We start from the raw sequence: 19,784 nt of genomic DNA, 5'->3' as shown, positions 1-19,784 counted from the left end.
ACTCTACAATCTATTCTTGAGATACAAAGTAACAAAGATGACCTCGTAATAATTCAAAAGAAGGAATAAGAAGAGAGTTTGGTAACGGTTGGATACCTAACGTTGCTCAATTTTCAATTTGACAGCAAAAAAAAAAAAATTGAATGCAAAGAAAAGTTCAAACATAACGTGGGCAACACATGGTATTCACATGGAAATCTCTACTAAAATTATTTTCTATTGGCACCCATTCACATTCAAAAACCCTAGCAAAAGGGACCAAAAAATAAAAAAATAAATAATTTGGAAGTTTAGAAGTGAGTTGTCTAGCCCACTCTCTCTATTCCTTTCCATCTTATGTGTTCTCAATCTTCTCTACCTTTCTCTCCTCAATCGTATGAGCAAAATAAACCATGTTGTCATCCCATAGAGAATGTAAATACACAGCACACGCTAATTACACAGGCTTCCAATTTTATGTTGAGGGACAAAAAAGAAAGAGAACAAGAGAGAAACTGTAAAAACATATAGAAAAGAAAGGAACAAAAAAAATAAAGACATATCTGAGGCATACATGATTTCTACACAAGCAATTTTGAGATATAGCAATACGATGTTTGCAGCTGCAGAGAGCAAGGCCGAGATGAAAGCTTCCAAGAGCTAGCAGAGTAGTAGTATGGCAGTAGTAGAGTTACCGCTGCTGCTACCTACAAGCTCTGCGGAATCTGGCCTGGAGCACCAAAATTGTTCACCGGCTTGGGCCTCCACTCAGTTCTTCCCTTAACAACAACCTCATCGCCGCTCTCGAGTCGAAGCATGTGGGAACACTCAACATCACCGACATCCAAAAAGGAGCTGCCAGCACTGGCATCACCAGATACGGATGTCAAGGACTTCAGCACACTATCCTTCCCACACTCCTTCCTGTACTCAAGAGTCATGCCATACAGCTGGTGACTCTCCAATATTGTTGGAGGAGCGCTCTGCAACAACAACAAAACCAAGTTAATAATCAAAAAATGGGTTTATGGCATTTGGGCAACATGAAGGACAGACTGAAGTCTACATTTTCATGCATCAGATTATGCTAGCATAATATATTTTGACAGTAGAAGCCTAGAGCAGATGTATCAGTTAAAGATATTCCTGATCCTGCTAATTAGAGTACCATTTGTGTTATCAGGACCATAGTGAAGAATTGGTTCATTATGCAACTCAACATGATTTACGTATAGACATACTGCAGTCTAGGCTTTACTACGTCCAGAATTTGAATCTTATCGTTTAAAAAATCCAAAAACCGAACTCTCAGCCATCGCAGTTTTAGAACTTGTGTACAACCACTATAACCCCATTATGTGCTCATCGACTAGTTCATTGATTAGACATAGATATGAAGTACATTCTGAATTCATCTGGATGTCTGCATTTGTTTAAAAATCAAGTACACCTGACTTGACATCTCTCTTATTATTGTTGCAGATTCAAGCACTGCCTTCTTTTGCATTAATGGAGTTAGGTCCCAACTTCAAAGCAGGCAACCAAAGCAGGAGTCAGCTCTTCATATTCGATGATGACACTTTGGATCATATATGACTAGCTAAAGTAGTTCTTCTTCTCATCGCTCCACCAAGTTTGGTTTCAGTTTCTGAATTTGGTCAGCTGACTTACATCTTTGACAACAAGTACTGTCCCTAAAGATTCTTAGCCTTTTCTAACACCTTTTTTAAAAGCTTCGCACACCTTACTATGGCTAAGGTTATTTCCTAGCTCTCATTTTCTACATCAAATATACATGACTCATCCATCTAATTTTTTACATTTCAAATTCCGATCCTCCGCATGGCCATCCAAATGTGAACAAGAGTGCTAAATGTCTACTGGTGGTATAAATGTAGCCAGTAACATATCTAATTTGAAAAATGTACAAAACCTACTTGATTCAATTCTTTTTAAAGTACAGAGCCCACTGAGGGACCACCCTAGTTGCTTTTTTTGTGATACCAGTACACCTAGATCATGTGAATTATCTTGATGATTTTTGTACTATAAATAAATTGAGTCGCTTACAGTTATACTTCACTTTTGTTCATTGTAGGACGCTGCCTAATAAAGGAGGAAGAAAGTATCATCTTTACCTACAAAATGCTATTCCTCCTCCTAGATATGACTTCATGTCACACCAGATCATGTGGAAGTTGGGCATAACATCTCTTGTACCCACTTCTGAACACTAGAATATCATGGACCGCCACTATATTCCTAATTTGTAGACTCATGACCCTTTCGCGAAAGGAAATTTGGCGCTTTAAAAACCTAAATAAAATATATCAAAAGGCAAAAAAGTGGCTTCACAACTAACCTCGAGAATCCAACCAATGTACTTGACATTGTTTACATGCTGGTTCACATCCAGGTCACTCCAACGCGGCTGTAGATTTTGAAATGTCAAGCCATCGCTAAAAATCTGAGGCTGTAATAGAAATTAAAAGCTTATTTACTAACTTACAGTTAAACCAGCTTGAACGAAATCAGCCGTGTCATCATCAAGCTTCGGAAGTTTCCTGCTATCCTCCACGAGGATAGGATCACAGTCCATGAAATAAGGCTCTATTTCACCTCTTACTTCATCCGGCATTTTAGACAATCGCCTTGTCTCTTTATGCATCATCACCCACTTACTGTACCAAGTTATATAAAATCAGAACCATAACTTACTATTGAAAAGGAAGCAGATGTGTTCCAAACTATAAATTATACAAAAATAACAAAGAATCCAAAATCAAACAGACTTGTGAAAACAAAAGTAAAAAAACCTAATTCAAGATTTTAAGCACTGTTGCACCATTTGAACTGTCATGTCCATACCTGGTAGCTCGTGTGAGAGTTTCACCAGTATTAGAGTCACGAAGAAGCCAATTCCGACGCATACAATTTTTCCCACATGCAGAAACCCAAGTATCTACTTGAACAACATCACCCCTGCCAAGACAGATGAACGATTAGCTTTGTCCGTTCAATGGGACCTTATACGTAGACGGTAACTATTCTACAGGTTACAGCAAACAAGCCTAGTTCTAATAGACCCCTACAGGTGAGACTCAAGTAGTCCACAGGACATCCAAAAGAGTGCCTTGAGAAAATGAATATACATAAATCGACATAAAGGTACATAATCAGGATACATTGACAGTAGGGATAATAGAAACCCGTAGAAATAGCTTACCAAGAAGGATAACGATCAACAAGAACCTGCATCTTAGATACCACCCAAAGAAGATTTCTTCTGGACATTTCAGGCGTCGAACCAAACCCGTCACCTAACAGTCCCGCAGTCTTAACATGGTTAAGGGCCGTTTCCTGCAAATATCCCAAGCCTGTGAGAACAAAAACAAAAAAAAAGAACACCAGAAGAAGCAACAATTTTCTGATAGAAAAAAACAAGGAATGATCAGATGGTGAAGAAGCAGTCTTGCCTGTAAATGATTCATTAACGTTTCTATAGACGCCGTCCGATCCGCCCCTATCTCATAAGATCTAATTGAGAAATTCTGTCTGTAAACAAGTCCATCCTGAACAATTTTCCCCAAACCAAACGGATCAACAAGCATATCGTCTCGTCTAGGTTTCCAATCAAAAAGAGTCCATTGTTTTTCAGCAGCCAAGAACATAGCAGTAATAGCAGTTAAAAGAACACTCCAATCAGGCAATTGATTGATAAATGTCCTTGCTGGAGGTGAGGAAGTTTCCTCTCCACTTTTCACAATCTCTGCTGGTGCAGTATAACCATTAATCTTTGGAGGAGCTTGTGCATTAACCTTAACCTTCAAACCTCCTGAAGAGGTGGATTTCGACGAATTAATTCCTCGAGTGTCTAAATTATCTGTTCCTCCACCCAGCATCATTGTTGTTGTCTTTGCATTAGTCTGTGTAGAAGCAGCAACAACAGGAAAGAACGCCGAAGCAGCCGCGAAAGCAACCATGATTGTAAGATTATTTGAAGAACCGATCAATTAAAGCGCATCCCCTGGATCAGAAAATTCACCCTAATCTCGTCTTCTCCAACACGCTTTGACAGCTGCAAATTGCAAGCCAAAAAAAAACAATTTTAATTACAACAATCACAAGGAAAAAAACTCCATATTGTAGAAAAATCAACACTATGGAATGAAATAATAATAAAAAAATAGAGGGAAAAGGCTATTAGATCTAAAAACGAAGCTGAGTTAAACAAATTTCTTACCAAATAAAAACCTAAGAAATAATCTCGATCTAAAATAACCAACACATTATATTTTTCATCGCCATTAAATCAATTAAAATCAGCCAAACAAACCTCAAATAAATCCCATTACATCATGTCATAAGACAAATTCAAAAAACAAAGAAAAAAAAGCAGAAGAATGTGTTTACCTTGATCGAACAGCTCGTCCGATCAACAAAGAAAAAATCAGAGATTCAGAGAACACGTCAAATTTGTTATATAAACCCTGGTTTTTAGGGGTTTTTATGGCTAATTTTTCGGTGATTCTAGTTAATTTTGTGCTTACAGTTTTTTTTTTTCTGGGAGAGAGAGAAGAGAAAGTGAGAGAGAATACTAGAAGAAGAAGAAGAAAAAGAAAAGGGTTTTCTTTTTGGTTTAGGGCCAGCGAAGGGTTTATTGGATGTGGGGTGTTGTTGGTTTTGAAATCGATAATAGTCTGTGTTGTCTCTAGAGAGAATCCTTCATTTATATATACTCTCTCACACTTGCTCTTTATCCTACCTGGCTTCGGAGACCTGCTCCTCCCGCTTCCCTCGTTCAAGATTCAATTCCCCGTACGTTACTGTAAACCCGAAATTACGAGTATATCCTTTTTATTTCTTATCAATTACAGTACAAAAAAGTGTTTGTAGTTTAGCAAGAACTTGACAATTGGTTAGTTTCCGTGTCATTCAGTTTGACACGTATTACTAAAATTGTGGGTCCCATGTCCATGAGAATATCGTTGAGATGAAAGACCATTGGAAATCTAGCCGTTGGATTCTATTTGAAAGACCAGACTAGCTAAGATACCACGGCGGAGCTGCTCGTGCAGTTTGATTTCTGCAGACAGTTCTCGACTGTTACAAACTGCGGAAACAACAGAAATTCTGTAACTGACTGTGCCGCTGTGGTTTAAAACACTGCAAGGAAAACCGTGTTCGTTCATTTCAGAGTGAATTAAGTTCTCAAAAGTTCCAAAAAAATTTGAAATTTCTTGGAAACAATTCCAAAGAGACAACAGGAAAACTAGTGGCAGAATCTTATTCGGAGATTCAAGGGACCAGCACCAGCTAGATACCACGGCTGGGGTCTGTGGTTTTTTTTTTTCTTTAGACCAAACTGTAAAAGTAATAAGTTTCTGATAAGTTCCAAAAATTTGAAACTCTTGCAGAAAAATTGGCCGCCAAGAAATAGATGTGAACACTAGGAGGTTTCACAGGATATTAGGTTCTAGCTAAACTCTGCTTTTGTTTAGTTTAAACGATTTATGAGATTAAAACTTGTGCAAAAGGCTAATAGGGCGTTTGGATACAATTTTGCTTCTGACTTCTGCTTCTTCAGAAGGCAGAAGTTAGAAATTTACAGGGGGTTAGTCCTCGAGTGATTTCAGGGGAGTTGAGTGTATTTTAAATCTCAGGGATTTTGAGAGAGTTTGAGAGAGTGTAGGGAGTTTGAAAGAGTTTTGTGTTTTTGAGTTCAGGGAGTTTGGGGGAGTGTAGGGAGTTTGAGAGAGTTTATTAGAGGGAGTTTGGGGGAGTTTGAGAGAGTTCACTCCTAACTCATTCTCTTTTAAGAAACAATAAACCCTTATTTGCAAATAACATTGATCTTTAATCAAAAGAAAAAAATAAATGAAAATGATCATATCTCTGTATCAAATTTCATCATATTCCAACGGTTGAATTTAAAGATATCATTATAACAAAAGCACCGTATGAATTGGCTAAAACACGCCAATACGGAATGAAGTACGCCACTGTATTGAACTTTGGCATATAGAATAGAAGGGAAGTATGTGTCTAAATAAGATGACTTAACAAGTGATAGTGATTATCAATGACACCCATGCAAAGTATCAAGCCAATTAATGCATGATGACGTAACAAATTATGAAGATAGCTGTAAAGGAATTCTGTTTCACTGAAACACAGTTTCAGATTGTCCAATCTTTGAAGTACTAATACTTACCTGATCCTCTTTAAATTTTTATGGTACACTTACAACTCAATATTCCAAAACACACTCAAAAATCATAGCATTCCAACGGTTCATTAAAAAGATACATTACTCAGAACCCGACTACTTTCAATACGTGCATACAGAATTCAGTTCCGGATTTCTCACACTTTGGTGTACCTAAAGTGAAATGTCTACAGTAGGTAAATTTCATATATACAAACATCATACTAAAATTTCAGCTTTGTCCGATAAGCGGAGAATGAGATAAATAGGAATCAGTCCCCTATTCAGGATTTAAACTCAGCAGACCATAGTCATATATTGTGCAAGCTTTGCAGTAGCAAACGTGACCTGATCCGCGTGAAAAGTTTATTGTACTTCTATAACAAGGTAAACTACTACATACTCAAATTTCATCATATTCCAACGGTTGAATTTAAAGATATCATTATAATCAAATCATGCAATTTCTTGCCAAGATCTTTTGAACCACAAATTAGGGTTTTGACAGAGAGAGAGTACCCACAAAAAAAAACTATGCACACAATCAAAATAAACAATCATGGAGATCAAAGATATGAAAAACAATCAAAATAGTACACAAATCAAACTATTATAAACAATCATGGAGATCAAAGAAGAAAAAAAACATACCTGGAAAAAAAACGTTTCCTCTTCTTTCTCCTATGGTTTTCTACGCACCAAACTCCTTCCCAAATCTCTACTCTTTTGAGAGATTTTTTGTGAGACCAAAATACACTAAAAACTCCTTTGAACTCCCCAAAGCAACCAACTCCCTAGTATTGTAGGGTTTTATGACTAACAGGGAGTTCAAGAATTTTTTTTAAACTCCCCAGCGACTAACAGGTGTTTTCTAGAGAGTTTAGGAGACTCCTCTAAACTCCCCCACGACTAACGGAGATTTGGAGAGACTCCCTCAAACTCCCTCAGGACTAACAGGAGAAAACCTAAATACATTAAAATCTCTCGAACTCTCCCACGACTAACCCTCTGTTAGATATTTTACTTCAGAAAAAGTTGACTTTTCTGCTTTTAGAAATTGTTCTACACCCAAACTGATTTCTTGTTTTTTGATTTCTTAAAGTCAAAAAGTTACTTCCAGATGTGTATCCAAATGCGCTATAAAAACCACCATTTAAGCCACAGGTCCGCGTTTGTTTTGGAAACTAACGTGTACCGCCCTTGCATTTTTAGAAATTGCAAAACGGCAGGGTCTAGCAACATTACAGTCGCCTAGGACCTCTAATTCAATGTTGATTGATCTTGTTTGCAAACCCGATTAAACAATATTAATCAATATATTGCGTACAAGTAGGTGCAATGATCTATTATTGCTGGTGTAATAGGTTGGGAGTACTAACAATATCAAAGTTCATGCTCCAAAAGACATGGATGAAAAGAAACAAACGAAAGACAATTTACTTTACTTTTAGCTAATTCTTGTATATATCTTACTCTAGTATCAATTATTAACATTTCTTCCACTTGATCTTCTTTTCTCTTTTCTTCGGCCAAATTGAAAAATCATAAAGGAGGTGTCAAGGTGGCAATAATCGGTTACCTCATTAATATAATACAGTGATCTTAAATGGATATCATGTGAATTTGACTTAACAAGTTGATAAAATGGATAATTTGGAGGTCATATTTCTACCTACTTGAGAAATTTTGGTTCTCCTTTAATCCAAATGCATGTCGCAAAAATGCAAAATGACTTTGACAAAGAATATAAAAGTTGTTTAACCAGCAAGGCTGTTATCAACCTGGTTGAGCATCGATATGGTTTACTGACTTTTGCCGCACCAACCAATGCCCAAAAATAAATCGATGGTGTGGCAATGTTTTACATGATTTATATGGGTTGATATCAGTTCTATTAAGGGATGATATTAGTCTATATAGGACAAAAAAATCCTAACGATTCTGACTATTGGATCGATGGACTGGTACCAATCCCTAATAGAACTGATATCAGCCCATATAAATCATGATTTTTTGCTGCATTTGTAATGTTTGAATGTTTTCTTCATGAAATGGTGCTTTTAATAGACCACTGATATGTTTTTGTTATATTATGCATGCACTTTCATACCAGATGCATGAAATCGTATGATCTCAACGGGGGATCACTTAACGACATACTGAAAAATCGCATTCGCATGTACATCCTTTGACTTGGTCTGATCATCAAATTCTTGCTATTCATATGGCTGATCGAGAATTAAGCCTCAGTTATTTACACGTAATCGCGATAACTAAGTCATTTAGTTTCAAATATGCAACTAAGAGGACAATTCAGGCAGCGAACAAAATATGGATAGTGTGTGTTGGCCTTCTCTTACGCAGAAAGGCCAAAAAAAAGGTCCGGGTCATTGGTAGATGGTCTCTTTCACAATTTTCGGACTTCCACTGCACTTAAACAGCAGAGCCACATTCCTTGTCCCCCAAGAATCTCGCATGCATTTTCCAGTGAAATTGCGGGTGATAGCAAGTAGACGCGGACGCCGCATTTGACTAAAGCTTCAAAGAATCAAAGTTTAAGGTGTAACTTTTCTCATCATACGCACGTTCATGATTATTTCCGGCGGAACAAACAAGAAACAAAATTTTCCACATAGATTGTCGTGGTCTTTCTATTTGGTAAAACATCGACAAGATCGAAAATGAAAACAAAGTAAGGTTCCAAATAAGATTTGTCAGTATGGATTATTCCACTAGTGTCGTTTATTTCTTTGAGACTTTGTTTTGTTCTTGTTAAGTCTAAAATAAGTCGGATTAAACACTAATTGAATAGTCTAATTATATCCACTCCATTTTATCGTTTTATGTTTGCACATATGACAATACAAAGGTTCCACATACACTTTTTTAAACTACATGGTTGGAAGGTAGTATGCTGTGAGCACACAAACCACGCAGGGGTCCAAATGTTCACAATCAATCGTTATCATCTAAAGAGATTGTGATGATGATATCCTGGTGTTGATTTATTGGCTCAAAAACCTTCGGGTTTATCATGGTCTCATCTAACAACTCCATGCGAGGCGTTTGCGTATGGGATATAAGTACAAGTGAGGAAAACAAAACGTATGAGTAAACATCCATAGAGCTAAATAAACGTAAAGTGCTGAAATGTAAATAAGACCAAGGTTTACGTGGTTCAGCACAGGCCTACGTCCACGGGGTTTGTTGTTTTACTATGTTCTTCACGGTTACATGAATAGTCGAATGACTTTTGGGTTACATGTTTCTCTCTTCTAAATGATTTACTTACACTTGTAATCTCTCTCTCTCTCTCTCCTTCCCTTCTTGATTTTTCCGATCCCCCTTCCTCTTGGTGGAGACGGGGTATTTATAAGGTTTGAATGTGGGACCCATCTCTGAAGACCGTTGGAACCTTATCTTCTTGTGTCCTTGCGTCTATCACGCGGAGGTCTGTGTTTGCCCCTTAATCCCGCAGAGGCATCCTCGCTCGTTCCACAGGTTGATCGACACGTACACTGCTCAGAGTGTTTAATGTGGGTAGTTGAGGGGTCTGTTCGTGTCAGACAAGTGTCTTCTGCCCCTGTCACGTCCGTGTCAGCTAACTTTCTCTCCACCGTTGATCTTAGCTTCTCTTTTGGGATGAGATAAAGTAACTCCTCGGGGTTTATTTGGTGTTTCGTGATGCATCATGTTTTCATGTTTTGTCCTGCATGCTTTCCATGTATCTTTATATATACACGTGTCTGATAGTGAGATATATGAGTACACAATTTGCCCCTTTTCTTCGGGCTTGAATGTCTAATGGGTGCCTTGAAGAAAAACTACCGTCGCATATTCTTCTCACTCCTAATAACTTCTCCTAGATACTTGGGCACGTCTTTTATTCGTGTATTAACTGCTTATGTAACGGGCACGTTTCCCATTCCTCCATTAATTTCCTTCTCTTTCTTTCGGGTATTTTAAGGATAGAAAGAAAATTTAATTTCATTCTTCCTAAACACTCTCTCAGTTTTCATTCTTTGTTTTTCAGCCCTTAATTCTCTGTCTGTCTTCATTGAACCTGTGACCTTAAATTCTCTGTCAGTCTTCATTGAACATGTGATCTTAAATTCTCTGTCAGTCTTCATTGAATCTGTGATCTTAAATTCTCTCCACCTTAGCATTAATCACGCCCGCTTCCACTGTTTGTTTCTTCTACTGCTGTTTTTGCCGGTAAGTTTTTCTTTTCTTTATTTCCACTGTTTTACGCTGTGTTGATTTGTAAATTCTCTGCTACTGTTGTTCCTTGTTTGTGATGAAGAACTTCTTCTGATGCTTGCATACTAGTTTGCCCCTGTTCTTCATCTTAAATTAAGGAAGTCACTATTTTGAGGGTATGAATTTTATGAAATTTTGAGCATGTATACTAATTTTAGGGTTTCTGCGTTATCGTGTGTGTATTGCTATTGATGTGGTTTTTTGATCTTTGGTAATGTTTTTGATTGTGTGTAACTTGTTCTTGATTTTAATCTTTTCGCAGCCATGTCTGACCGTCCGCGGCTTACTTATCAGACTCCTGATTCTGGGCTATCGATATCTCCTCCGCGTAGAGAGTCTCAAGATGATGCTCGTCGGAGTCGAGTTTCTTCTGGTGCGAAGGCCTCGTCTTCTAGGGAAGAGATTCCTCCGACAATTCCTTCTGGTTCCCGAAGAGTCTTCGATCGCGCAACGGCTCGTCCTCGTGATGATACCAGGAGTACGCCGGCTCCGCCTCGTGCTGTTGCTTTTGACATTCCTCCTCTACGTTCGTTAGTGCCCGAGCATCATCTGCGGTCTCCTCCAACTTTTAAAGGGAAGAATACGAAGGGTGTAGTTCCGAGGGCTGAATCTTCAAAGAATCCCCCTGTGAAGAGAAAAGCTTCTGAAGCGTTCATTAGTTCATCCGGCCCCGCTGAGGAGGATGAGGCTGCCCCCTTGATACGCAGTGTCTCGGTTAGTAGGAAAAAAGTAACCTTCAAGCATATTGATCTCGAAATATTCAAGGAAAAGCATGAGCTTCAAGCCTTCGGGGTTCGTTTCTATGCCCCTGAGGATGATATTACTTATGAGCTTATCTCAAAGAATGAGTTCGATGAATTTCATTTGTTAACGACGGTTGGAGCGTTCGAAGCTGGTCTTATGCTGCCGTTGTACAAATCAGGTGATTCCTTCTACTATGACGTGCTCGCTAGTCGTGAAGGCTCTTCCACCAATACTCACAGCCGTTTCGTATCCCAACTATCGGGGAATTATCTCCGTGCCCTAAAGGAGTGCTATCTGCGGAGTAAGAGGGAGACGTCGATGACTTGCTACGTCCCCAATCCCATGGAGAAGGAATGGTATACTCCTGAGAATTTCAATAACTCCTTCGGTGATTACGTCAATAGTAGGAATCGCAAGCCGTGGAGTGTCAGCCTTCGGAATCTCCCTGCTCCTCGGGGCGAGATTCGTCTGTTAAATGAGGTCAGCGATGCCAAGCTGAAGTATGTTCCTGGCACGGAGGGGTCTAGTCGTCGGAAACTCTTCCCCGCGCGAGAGAGGATCAAGCGCGATCATGACTACGAGTGGCACGCCACCGTTATCGAGATAGTTGGTCCGTGGGATTACGGTTGGATTCCTGGTCCCCGCGGTTGGCGGCCTACCGAGAGTAGTAAGCCACGCGAGTCTCCTCCTGCTCGTTATGGAGATTTCTGTCCCTGGCGTCTGAACTTTGCGGGTATGAATTTTCCTTCTGCCCTTGACGTCGTAGAGGGAGACGAGGAGGAAGGTTCTGGTGTTATACTTCCACCGAAGAATACCTCAACTGCTCAGGTACGCGGATTCTAGCTGCGCTTCTCTTTTAGAACTTCATCAGTCGGGAAAAATAATTCTTTTTGTGGTGTTGGTTTCAGGTGTTGAAGAAAAAAAAGATTAGGCCGAAGCAGTCTTCTACTATTGTGATGGGCGAGGCTGAAGCCCAAGAAGAAGTTACTAGTCCAGTGAACGAAGAGTTTGCTGAGGATGAGATTACAGATGGGGAGGAACGTACTGGTACCTCCCCTATCAATGTCGAAGAAGAGGTCTTCGCTGGTCATGTTGGTGATGAAGGAAGGAACAAAGCCGTGGTGGCTGATGACGTTGTTATCGGGGACGGTTTCGTCCCTGCTGGTGATGCCGCGGATACCCTTCCCGCTTCTCAAGAATTTTCTTTTGATCGGATGTACTCCACGGGGGAGTTCTTTGACGAAGCCCTCGATTTTCCCGAGGACTTCTCTTTACTTTCCCCCAATGATGATTGGGATGTTCTTGGTGGTGATGGTAATGGAGACGCTACTGTAGAAGATGGTGGTGCGGAGGAGCATGCTGCGCATGTAGGCGCGGAGGAGCATGCCAACATTTGTGTTGAGGGGGTCGTGTCAGAGAAGGGGAAATCGGTCATTGATGCACCTGCTGATAATCTTCCACAGTCGCCGACGTCTGAGGGTGAGGACGCCATCATGGATTGGTTCAAGGAAAAGAATCTTCTATTTGTCTCTCATCCCGCCCCTGTTGTTGCTGGGGAAAAGGAATCAACTGCGTATACCCGTCGCATGATGGAGATGTCTTCTAAGGCGCGGGTGTCTGAAGCCTGGGGAAAAAGGTTGAGTGTTCCCGAAGCTACCCTTGTGCCGGAGCCTCCTACTTCCGTTGCCGATATGATGGCCATCGCCGACGGGTATCAATATGGCTTTCCGCAGCAGCGTGTGTTGGAGGTAAATTTTCGTACATACTTTTTCGTGACGATCAAATGCTTCGGTGAAATAATATTTTGTCATCTTGATGTGTAGATGATGAGGAGTGAGCATTGTAACCACGTGCTGTATCAGTTCTTCAAAGCAAAATCTCTGAAGCTCGAGGCTAAGCTTCGTCACAGAGAAAATGAATTATCTGCGGCTGAGGTGGAAATAGAAGAACTGAAGAAAATCCTTAAGGAGAAAGAAAAGCTGGGCGAAGCAGAGGCCGGTCTTCGTTCAGAGCTTGTTGCTGTGCGCGCTGAGTTAGAGCAAACTCGCAGCCAAGTTTCCACTTTCACAGGTTTGGTTCTTTTCCCTCGCAGTATGTCGTCATTCTTCTATTTCTTAGTTGTTCTGTCTGAGTCTCCCCACCCTATCTCCAGTGGGTGGCGTCCCCGAGCTGATATGGCTTCGAAACGAAAGAGCTCGGCAAAAATCTCGTATTAGAGATCTGGTTGAGAAAATTAAGAATGAAGCCAAGAAATGGGATGCTCGGGCTGAGGTATGGCGCGCGCGGCATGTTCAGATGGTCGACATGCAAAATCTGTACAACCATGATCGTGCTTTATTTAATGGCACACTGCTGTGGACACGTGATAATCTGCGGGAAGCCCGTGAGCGTACTTCCTTGCTGGAATCTAGGATTCAGCTGCTGGAAGAAGAATTACAGAAGGCTCGATCCATTCCTCTTTCAGGGGTCAAGGATAATATGCTCTGTCTTGTCAGAGAAAGAGATGATGCTCGTGCCGAAGTCTGCGCTCTCAGCAATGCTCTTGCCGCGTCCCGTGCCGACGTAGCTCGTCAGTCCGAGTCTGAGAGGAATCTTGAAGTGTGCATGTACAGACTTAGCAAAGGGGTCTCAGAGAAAAATAAAGAGGTCGACCACCTTCGTCATATGGACTCGATGAAGCAGGTAGAATTAGATGCATGTCAATTTACTCTCACCAACCTTCAACTAGACTATAAGAAATTATCCGCGGAATATGATCATCTTGATGAAGCGCGAGATGCGGTTGTTAATGAGTATGAAGAGGCTTCGGCTTGTGTCGAAGGTATAATCCCATTTCATCGAGTGTGACCATGTTTTTTTTCTATGCTAACTTCGTGGTGTTGTCTTTTTCAGAGCTCGAGGGACGCCTTCGCGTCACAAATGAAAAACTTGAAAAAGCTCAATCTTCCTTAGCGCAGCAGGAAGAACAGACCAATCATTTCAAGAATTTAGCAGTAACCCGCGAGGAGGCCGTTGGTGCTGCTTCTAGAGAAGTGAATCGGCTATCTTCGTTATTATCCCAAGCCCAACAGCGGAAAACAGTTATTAAGCACAAGGCTCGTTGTCAATTGGCTGAGGAGACGAACAAGATGCTGGAGAGGATAGAACTTGGCCTAAAGAACGAGCATGGTCTCGTGAAGAACTATCCTCGTCGTCCCGTTCCTTCTGCCTTGCCCAGCTCCTCGGGCCCCTCTTCTGGTGGGAGCGTCCCTTCAAGTCTTCGGAATAATGCTGCCGATGGGGCAGCAATCTAGGTAGATACCGCAGCATTCTGTAGGGTCCGCGGCATCATTATCCTTCCCTTTGTGTAATCATGTAACGAGAATATTTTTTGCTGATATCCTGTAAAAGGAATATTTTTTGATGGTGTATCCTTGAATTTGGCCTTTCAATTCTTGTAATCATCCTTTATGAAATGAATCCTCTTCTTGATATACCTGCAATGTTGGTTTGTTTTTATTTTAAGCATTTGTGAAAAAACAAAACAAAATTTTTTAAGTGTTTGGGTGCGATACTGAAGGAAGGTACCTTCGTGATCGTCTTGAGACCTGTCACCCCGCTGGAGAATCCTGGGCCAGAGGATTCCCAGACGGTGGGGGCCGGGGCAACGTTCTAGGATATGGGATTAAAATATTTACACACCCATTCCGTCGACCCGTTGCCTTAAGATTGGTTGGGTATCTCTTTCTGCTGGGTGCCTTCCCCCTGGTCTTACACTTAAGGACACTGATGGGGGAGCCCTGAGAGATCGTAGATTAACTACTTTCCCCAATATTGTCGATAGATTCTGCTGACTTGATAATTTGAAAGCTCGTTTGATTGATAAGTTGAGGCCTGCAATTCCTCTTCCAGAGATAGAAACATGTGGAACGGTCAGGCTCCCTTCTTCTTCTGGTACACTCCAAGCAGATTCAAATCTGCGTTGCTCCTATGGGAAGTATGGTTTGAGCCACTTAGCATTCCAAGGATGCCGGAGGACCTCGCCTTTTAGATTACGAAGGTAGTAGGAACCGTTACCCGCAACGTCGTGTATTATAAAAGGTCCTCCCCACGTAGGTGCTAACTTTCCCCATTTTTTTTCTTGCTGATACCGTGGGATTGTTCTCAACACATACTGCCCCTCTACAAAATTCCGCAGCTTTACCTTTTTGTCGTACTCCCTTGCTAGTCTTCGTTGATAATTTTCCATCTTTTGTAAAGCTACTTCCCTTCTTCCTTCCAAGTCGTCCAACCTTTCTAACATCATATCTGTTGTGAGGTTTTTCTCCCAAGCTTCGGTCTTCGTGGTTGGCATGAGGATTTCCGTAGGTATGACTGCTTCATCTCCATAAGTTAGAAGAAACGGGGATTCCCCGGTGGCGGATCTTCGTGTTGTCCTGTATGCCCATAACACATTGTGCAGTTGTTCGCACCATCTTCCCTTATGCTCGTCTAATTGTTTTTTGAGTATAAGGGCGAGGGTCTTGTTGGTAGCTTCCGCTTGTCCGTTGCTTTGAGGGTATATGGGGGTGGACTTGTTCTTTCTTATTTTGAAAGTATCGAAGAGCATGTCAATATTTTTCCCTTGTAATTGCTTGCCGTTATCGGATACAATTTCAGCGGGTATACCAAATCTGCAAATGATGTTCTGGAATATGAAAGTAAACACATCCGCGTCTCTGATCCTGGCCAAGGCCTTAGCCTCCACCCATTTACTGAAGTAGTCCGTGGCTACTATTAAAAATCGTCTTTTCCCTGATCCTTCGATGAAAGGCCCGACGATGTCTACGCCCCATTTGGCAAATGGCCACGGGCTATCGACGGAGTTTAACATTGTTGCCGGCGCGTGGATCTTTTTTGCGAATCGCTGACATTCTTCACATCGTCGGGACATCCTCGCGGCATCCTGTATCATTGTCGGCCAGTAATATCCTTGCGTTTTTTCTTTGTCAGCTAGTGATCTCATGCCGCTATGATTCCCCGCGTCCCCATAATGGATATCATTTAGAATTCGATGCCCCTCTTTCCGGGACAAGCAACGCAGTAATGTTCCAAGGAAGGATTTCTTATACAGGACCTCATCCCAAAGATCATATCTTCCTACTTTGGAGAGTATCTTCCTAGCTTGTTTCTGATCCGCAGGTAAGCTTCCTTTTTCAAGAAAGGCATGTATTGTCACTCTCCAGTCATCTTCGTTGCTGAAGTCTTCGTCTTGATTTGCTCTTGACAGGATATCCTCTTCGTCAAAATCATTATGGATGTCTTCTCCTACCTGGTCTTCGATATTTTCTTCCACTGTATCTTGATTGGTAGCGAAGGAGAATTGAGATGCAATCGAAGGCTCGTATACCCTTGCTATTTTAATAGCTTCGACATTTTTATCCCTCAGCATGGATGATATATATGCTAGGGCATCCGCGTGCCTGAGGTCCCTTCTGCATAAGTGCCGGAACTTAATGTTCGGGATTTGTGATGCAAATGTTTGGACCAAGGCCATGTAAGCTGAGAGGGTGTCATCGTACACATTATACTCGAGCCCTATTTGCCGTATGACAAGCTGTGAATCACTTGTGAGCCTTACATCAGTTACACCCATCTCTATTATTATACGGAGGGCGTGTACGACAGCTTCGTATTCAACAATGTTGTTGGTATGCTCTTTGAATTCCAATCTGAGTGCCTGTATAATCCTTTCTCCAGTTGGGGTGATAATGACAATACCTATTCCTGCGCCTTCCTTATTTTTAGATCCGTCGACGAAGACTTCCCATTGTCTTTGACTCGCAGGTTCGAGGATATCCATTGGATCCTTGTTTTCTTCCTCGGCTTCTGGTATTCCCTTAATCTCTTCGTCGTTGTCAAGGGGGAGGTCTGCTAAGAAATCTGCCAGAACTTGGGACTTCTGAGAATGTTGAATTTCATGAATGATGTTGAATTGGTCCAGATGGGTGTTCAATTTGGCTATTCGGCCCACTTTTCCCGTGCTTTTGAGGACTGCTTCCAACGGTGCTTTGCATGGTACCCTGACGAGGTGAGTTAGGAAGTAGGTTCTCAGTTTTTGGGTAGCCCATACCAGTGCGAGGATGAGTTGTTCAATCTTAGTATAATTTCTTTCCGCAGAGTTGAGGGTCTTGCTGACGTAATAGATAGGCTGTTCTATCTTTGTATTAGTTTTGACTAATACCGCGCTGACTGCGTCCTCTGTTGCTGCTATGTACAGTGCCAAAACCTCGTCAGGGTCTGGCTTCTGCAGGATCGGGATTGAGGCTAGATGTTCTTTGATTTTTTGGAATGCTTCCTCGCATTCAGCGGTCCATTCGAACCTGCTCCCTTTTTTGAGAATATTGAAGAAATGTTTGCATTTGTCCGAAGACCGTGCAATAAATCTGCCCAACGCTGCTATAGACCCATTGAGCTTCTGCACTTCCTTTAAAATTTTTTGGGGACGACATCTCTACTATGGCTTGAATCTTTGCTGGGTCTACCTCGATGCCCCTTTTTGTTACCAGATATCCGAGGAACTTCCCCGAGGTGACACCGAAAGTACATTTCTCCGGATTCACTTTCATGTGATGCTGTCTCATTGCTTCGAAGATATTCCTCAGGTCCTGGTGGTGATCTTTACGCAGCTTGCTTTTGACGAGCATGTCGTCAACGTAGACTTTTAGGGTTCCTCCAATCCATGGCTTGAAGATAGCATCGACCATCCTTTGGTATGTTGCCCCTGCGTTTCGAAGTCCGAAAGGCATTCTGGTATAGCAGTAAAGGCCATGTGAGGTGTAGAACGCTGTGTGTGGCTGATCTTCTTCTGCCAGGGCTACTTGGTTGTAGCCAGAATGTCCATCCATGAATGATAGTTCTTCGTATCCTTATACTGCCTCTACCAGTTGGTCTATGCTCGGTAGGGGATAGCTGTCCTTTGGACATGCCTTGTTGAGATTAGTAAATTCGATGCATATTCTAACCCCTCCATTTTTCTTAGGAACAATGACCATGTTGGAGATCCAGGTAGGATACTTGACTTCCTTGATAATCCTGCGTCTAGTAGCTTTCGAAGTTCTGTTTTACTGCCTCATGATACTCTGCAGCCACTTTTCGTATTTTCTGTCTGAACGGGGGCATGCCCGGTTTGATGCGTAGTTCATGTTGGATTACTTTTGGGTCAATCCCCGGCATATCTCCTAGCTTCCAGGCGAACACATCCGCATATTCCTTAAGTAATTTGGTTAAGGAATGTTCTCTTCCTTCGTCCATTATGGTCCCGATTTTGATCATCTTCGGGTTTTCTTCCGTTCCTATGTTGATTTCCTTTACGGGTTCTACTGGTGTGAACACAGGCTTCGGGTTTCCGAGGACTGGGACGCTCTTTAATTGCTATTTAGCGTGTTTCTGTTCTTCGCTGGTTGTTGAGGTACTTGTTTCTGTGCTTAGGACATTACCATCTTTCGTCAAGCCCTTTCCTGTAGTTTCCTTAAGGAACAGGTCTATGGCCTTCTCTTTCGCGGTTTCTTGATTTTTTACTCTTCGGATTTTTCGCTACTCTTCTTGCTCGTTGTTGATATGATCCTGAGTGGCCTGGCACTCTCGCGTAGTGATCCGATCTCCCTTGATTTCCATTACTCCCTCAGGTGTTGGAAATCTGAGATATTGGTGGTATGTTGCCGCAACTCCTTTGAGCTTATGTATCTATTTTCGTCCAATAATAGTGTTGTAGGGGGAAGGGGTGTCCACCATGCTGAATCGGGTTTCCAGTTTCATGGGCCCTGCGTTAACCTGCAACACGATGTCTCCCAAGGGCTTCGTGGCTGCTCCATTGAATCCGTAGATGGTGTGATAAGAGGTCATTAACTGTTCATCATGTAGTTTCATCCGTTTGAAGGCATCGTAAAATAGGACGTTTACAGAGCTTCCCCCGTCTATGAGGATCTTTTTGAGGTTACATCCAGCTACTGGTAGTGTTAGGACCAAGGGATCGTTATGGTCTTCCATATCTTCTTCGATATCCTCGGCATCGAAGATGATAGGAGATTTCATTCATTCTTCGTGTTCGTCCACCACTATCCCATCGACCTTATATAATTCGCAGCGGTCTTCGAATTGCTTCCGTAACCTCTTTCCAATCTGCGCTGTAAGTGAGGGTCATGTGGCTTCAGAACACGAGATGGTGTTGATTGTTCGGTTTCCTTCCGGAAGTTGGACTGGTTTGGTTCGCTTGGATCTGTCCTCGGTAACATCCTTTTGTACGTAATGTTTGAGCTCTCCCGCATCAATTAATTTTTGGATCATTATTTTTAGGTTCTTGCACTTTTCGGTCTGGTGTCCGTTGAAACAGTGATATTCACAGTAGTCTTTAGACTTCTCGGATCTCAGGGGCTGCTTTCCCTTAGATCATGGCCACTCTAAGTTTTCCCTCCCTTTGATCTCTCGTAGGATACGAGCATAGCTAGTGTTGAGTTTCGTGTAAACTTGATCTTCGAATTGTCGGTCACCTGTTCTTCGTTCATCCCTTCGTTCCTTCCTATCTTCGTGAGGTCTCTCCCCTGAGCAACTCCTTTTGGCCCCATTGGTTTGTTCC

At 41.7% G+C, this 19,784-nt stretch overlaps 1 protein-coding gene across 2 annotated transcripts; it reads right to left on the bottom strand.

Annotated features, from left to right (window-relative positions):
• Positions 1 to 284: 284 nt before the first annotated feature.
• Positions 285 to 4,697, bottom strand: LOC113303627 (palmitoyl-acyl carrier protein thioesterase, chloroplastic-like). 2 transcript variants are annotated; one of them, XM_026552673.1, is made up of 7 exons: positions 4,393 to 4,697; positions 3,456 to 4,057; positions 3,206 to 3,339; positions 2,848 to 2,961; positions 2,489 to 2,660; positions 2,342 to 2,410; positions 285 to 962 (listed from the first exon to the last, which is right to left on the bottom strand). In XM_026552673.1, exons 2-7 carry the CDS (start codon positions 3,960 to 3,962, stop codon positions 687 to 689), a joined length of 1,272 nt encoding a protein of 423 aa, XP_026408458.1. In that variant the 5' UTR covers positions 3,963 to 4,057; positions 4,393 to 4,697; the 3' UTR covers positions 285 to 686. The 2 variants fall into 2 exon arrangements, with proteins under 2 accessions (XP_026408458.1, XP_026408460.1); XM_026552675.1 differs by lacking the exon at positions 4,393 to 4,697 and adding an exon at positions 4,223 to 4,243.
• Positions 4,698 to 19,784: the final 15,087 nt, after the last annotated feature.

Source organism: Papaver somniferum, chromosome 8 (assembly GCF_003573695.1).
Source record: "Papaver somniferum cultivar HN1 chromosome 8, ASM357369v1, whole genome shotgun sequence".
Taxonomy (NCBI): Eukaryota; Viridiplantae; Streptophyta; class Magnoliopsida; order Ranunculales; family Papaveraceae; genus Papaver; species Papaver somniferum.
Note: the sequence above shows the minus strand (reverse complement) of the source record. Positions and strands in the feature narration are given on the sequence as shown.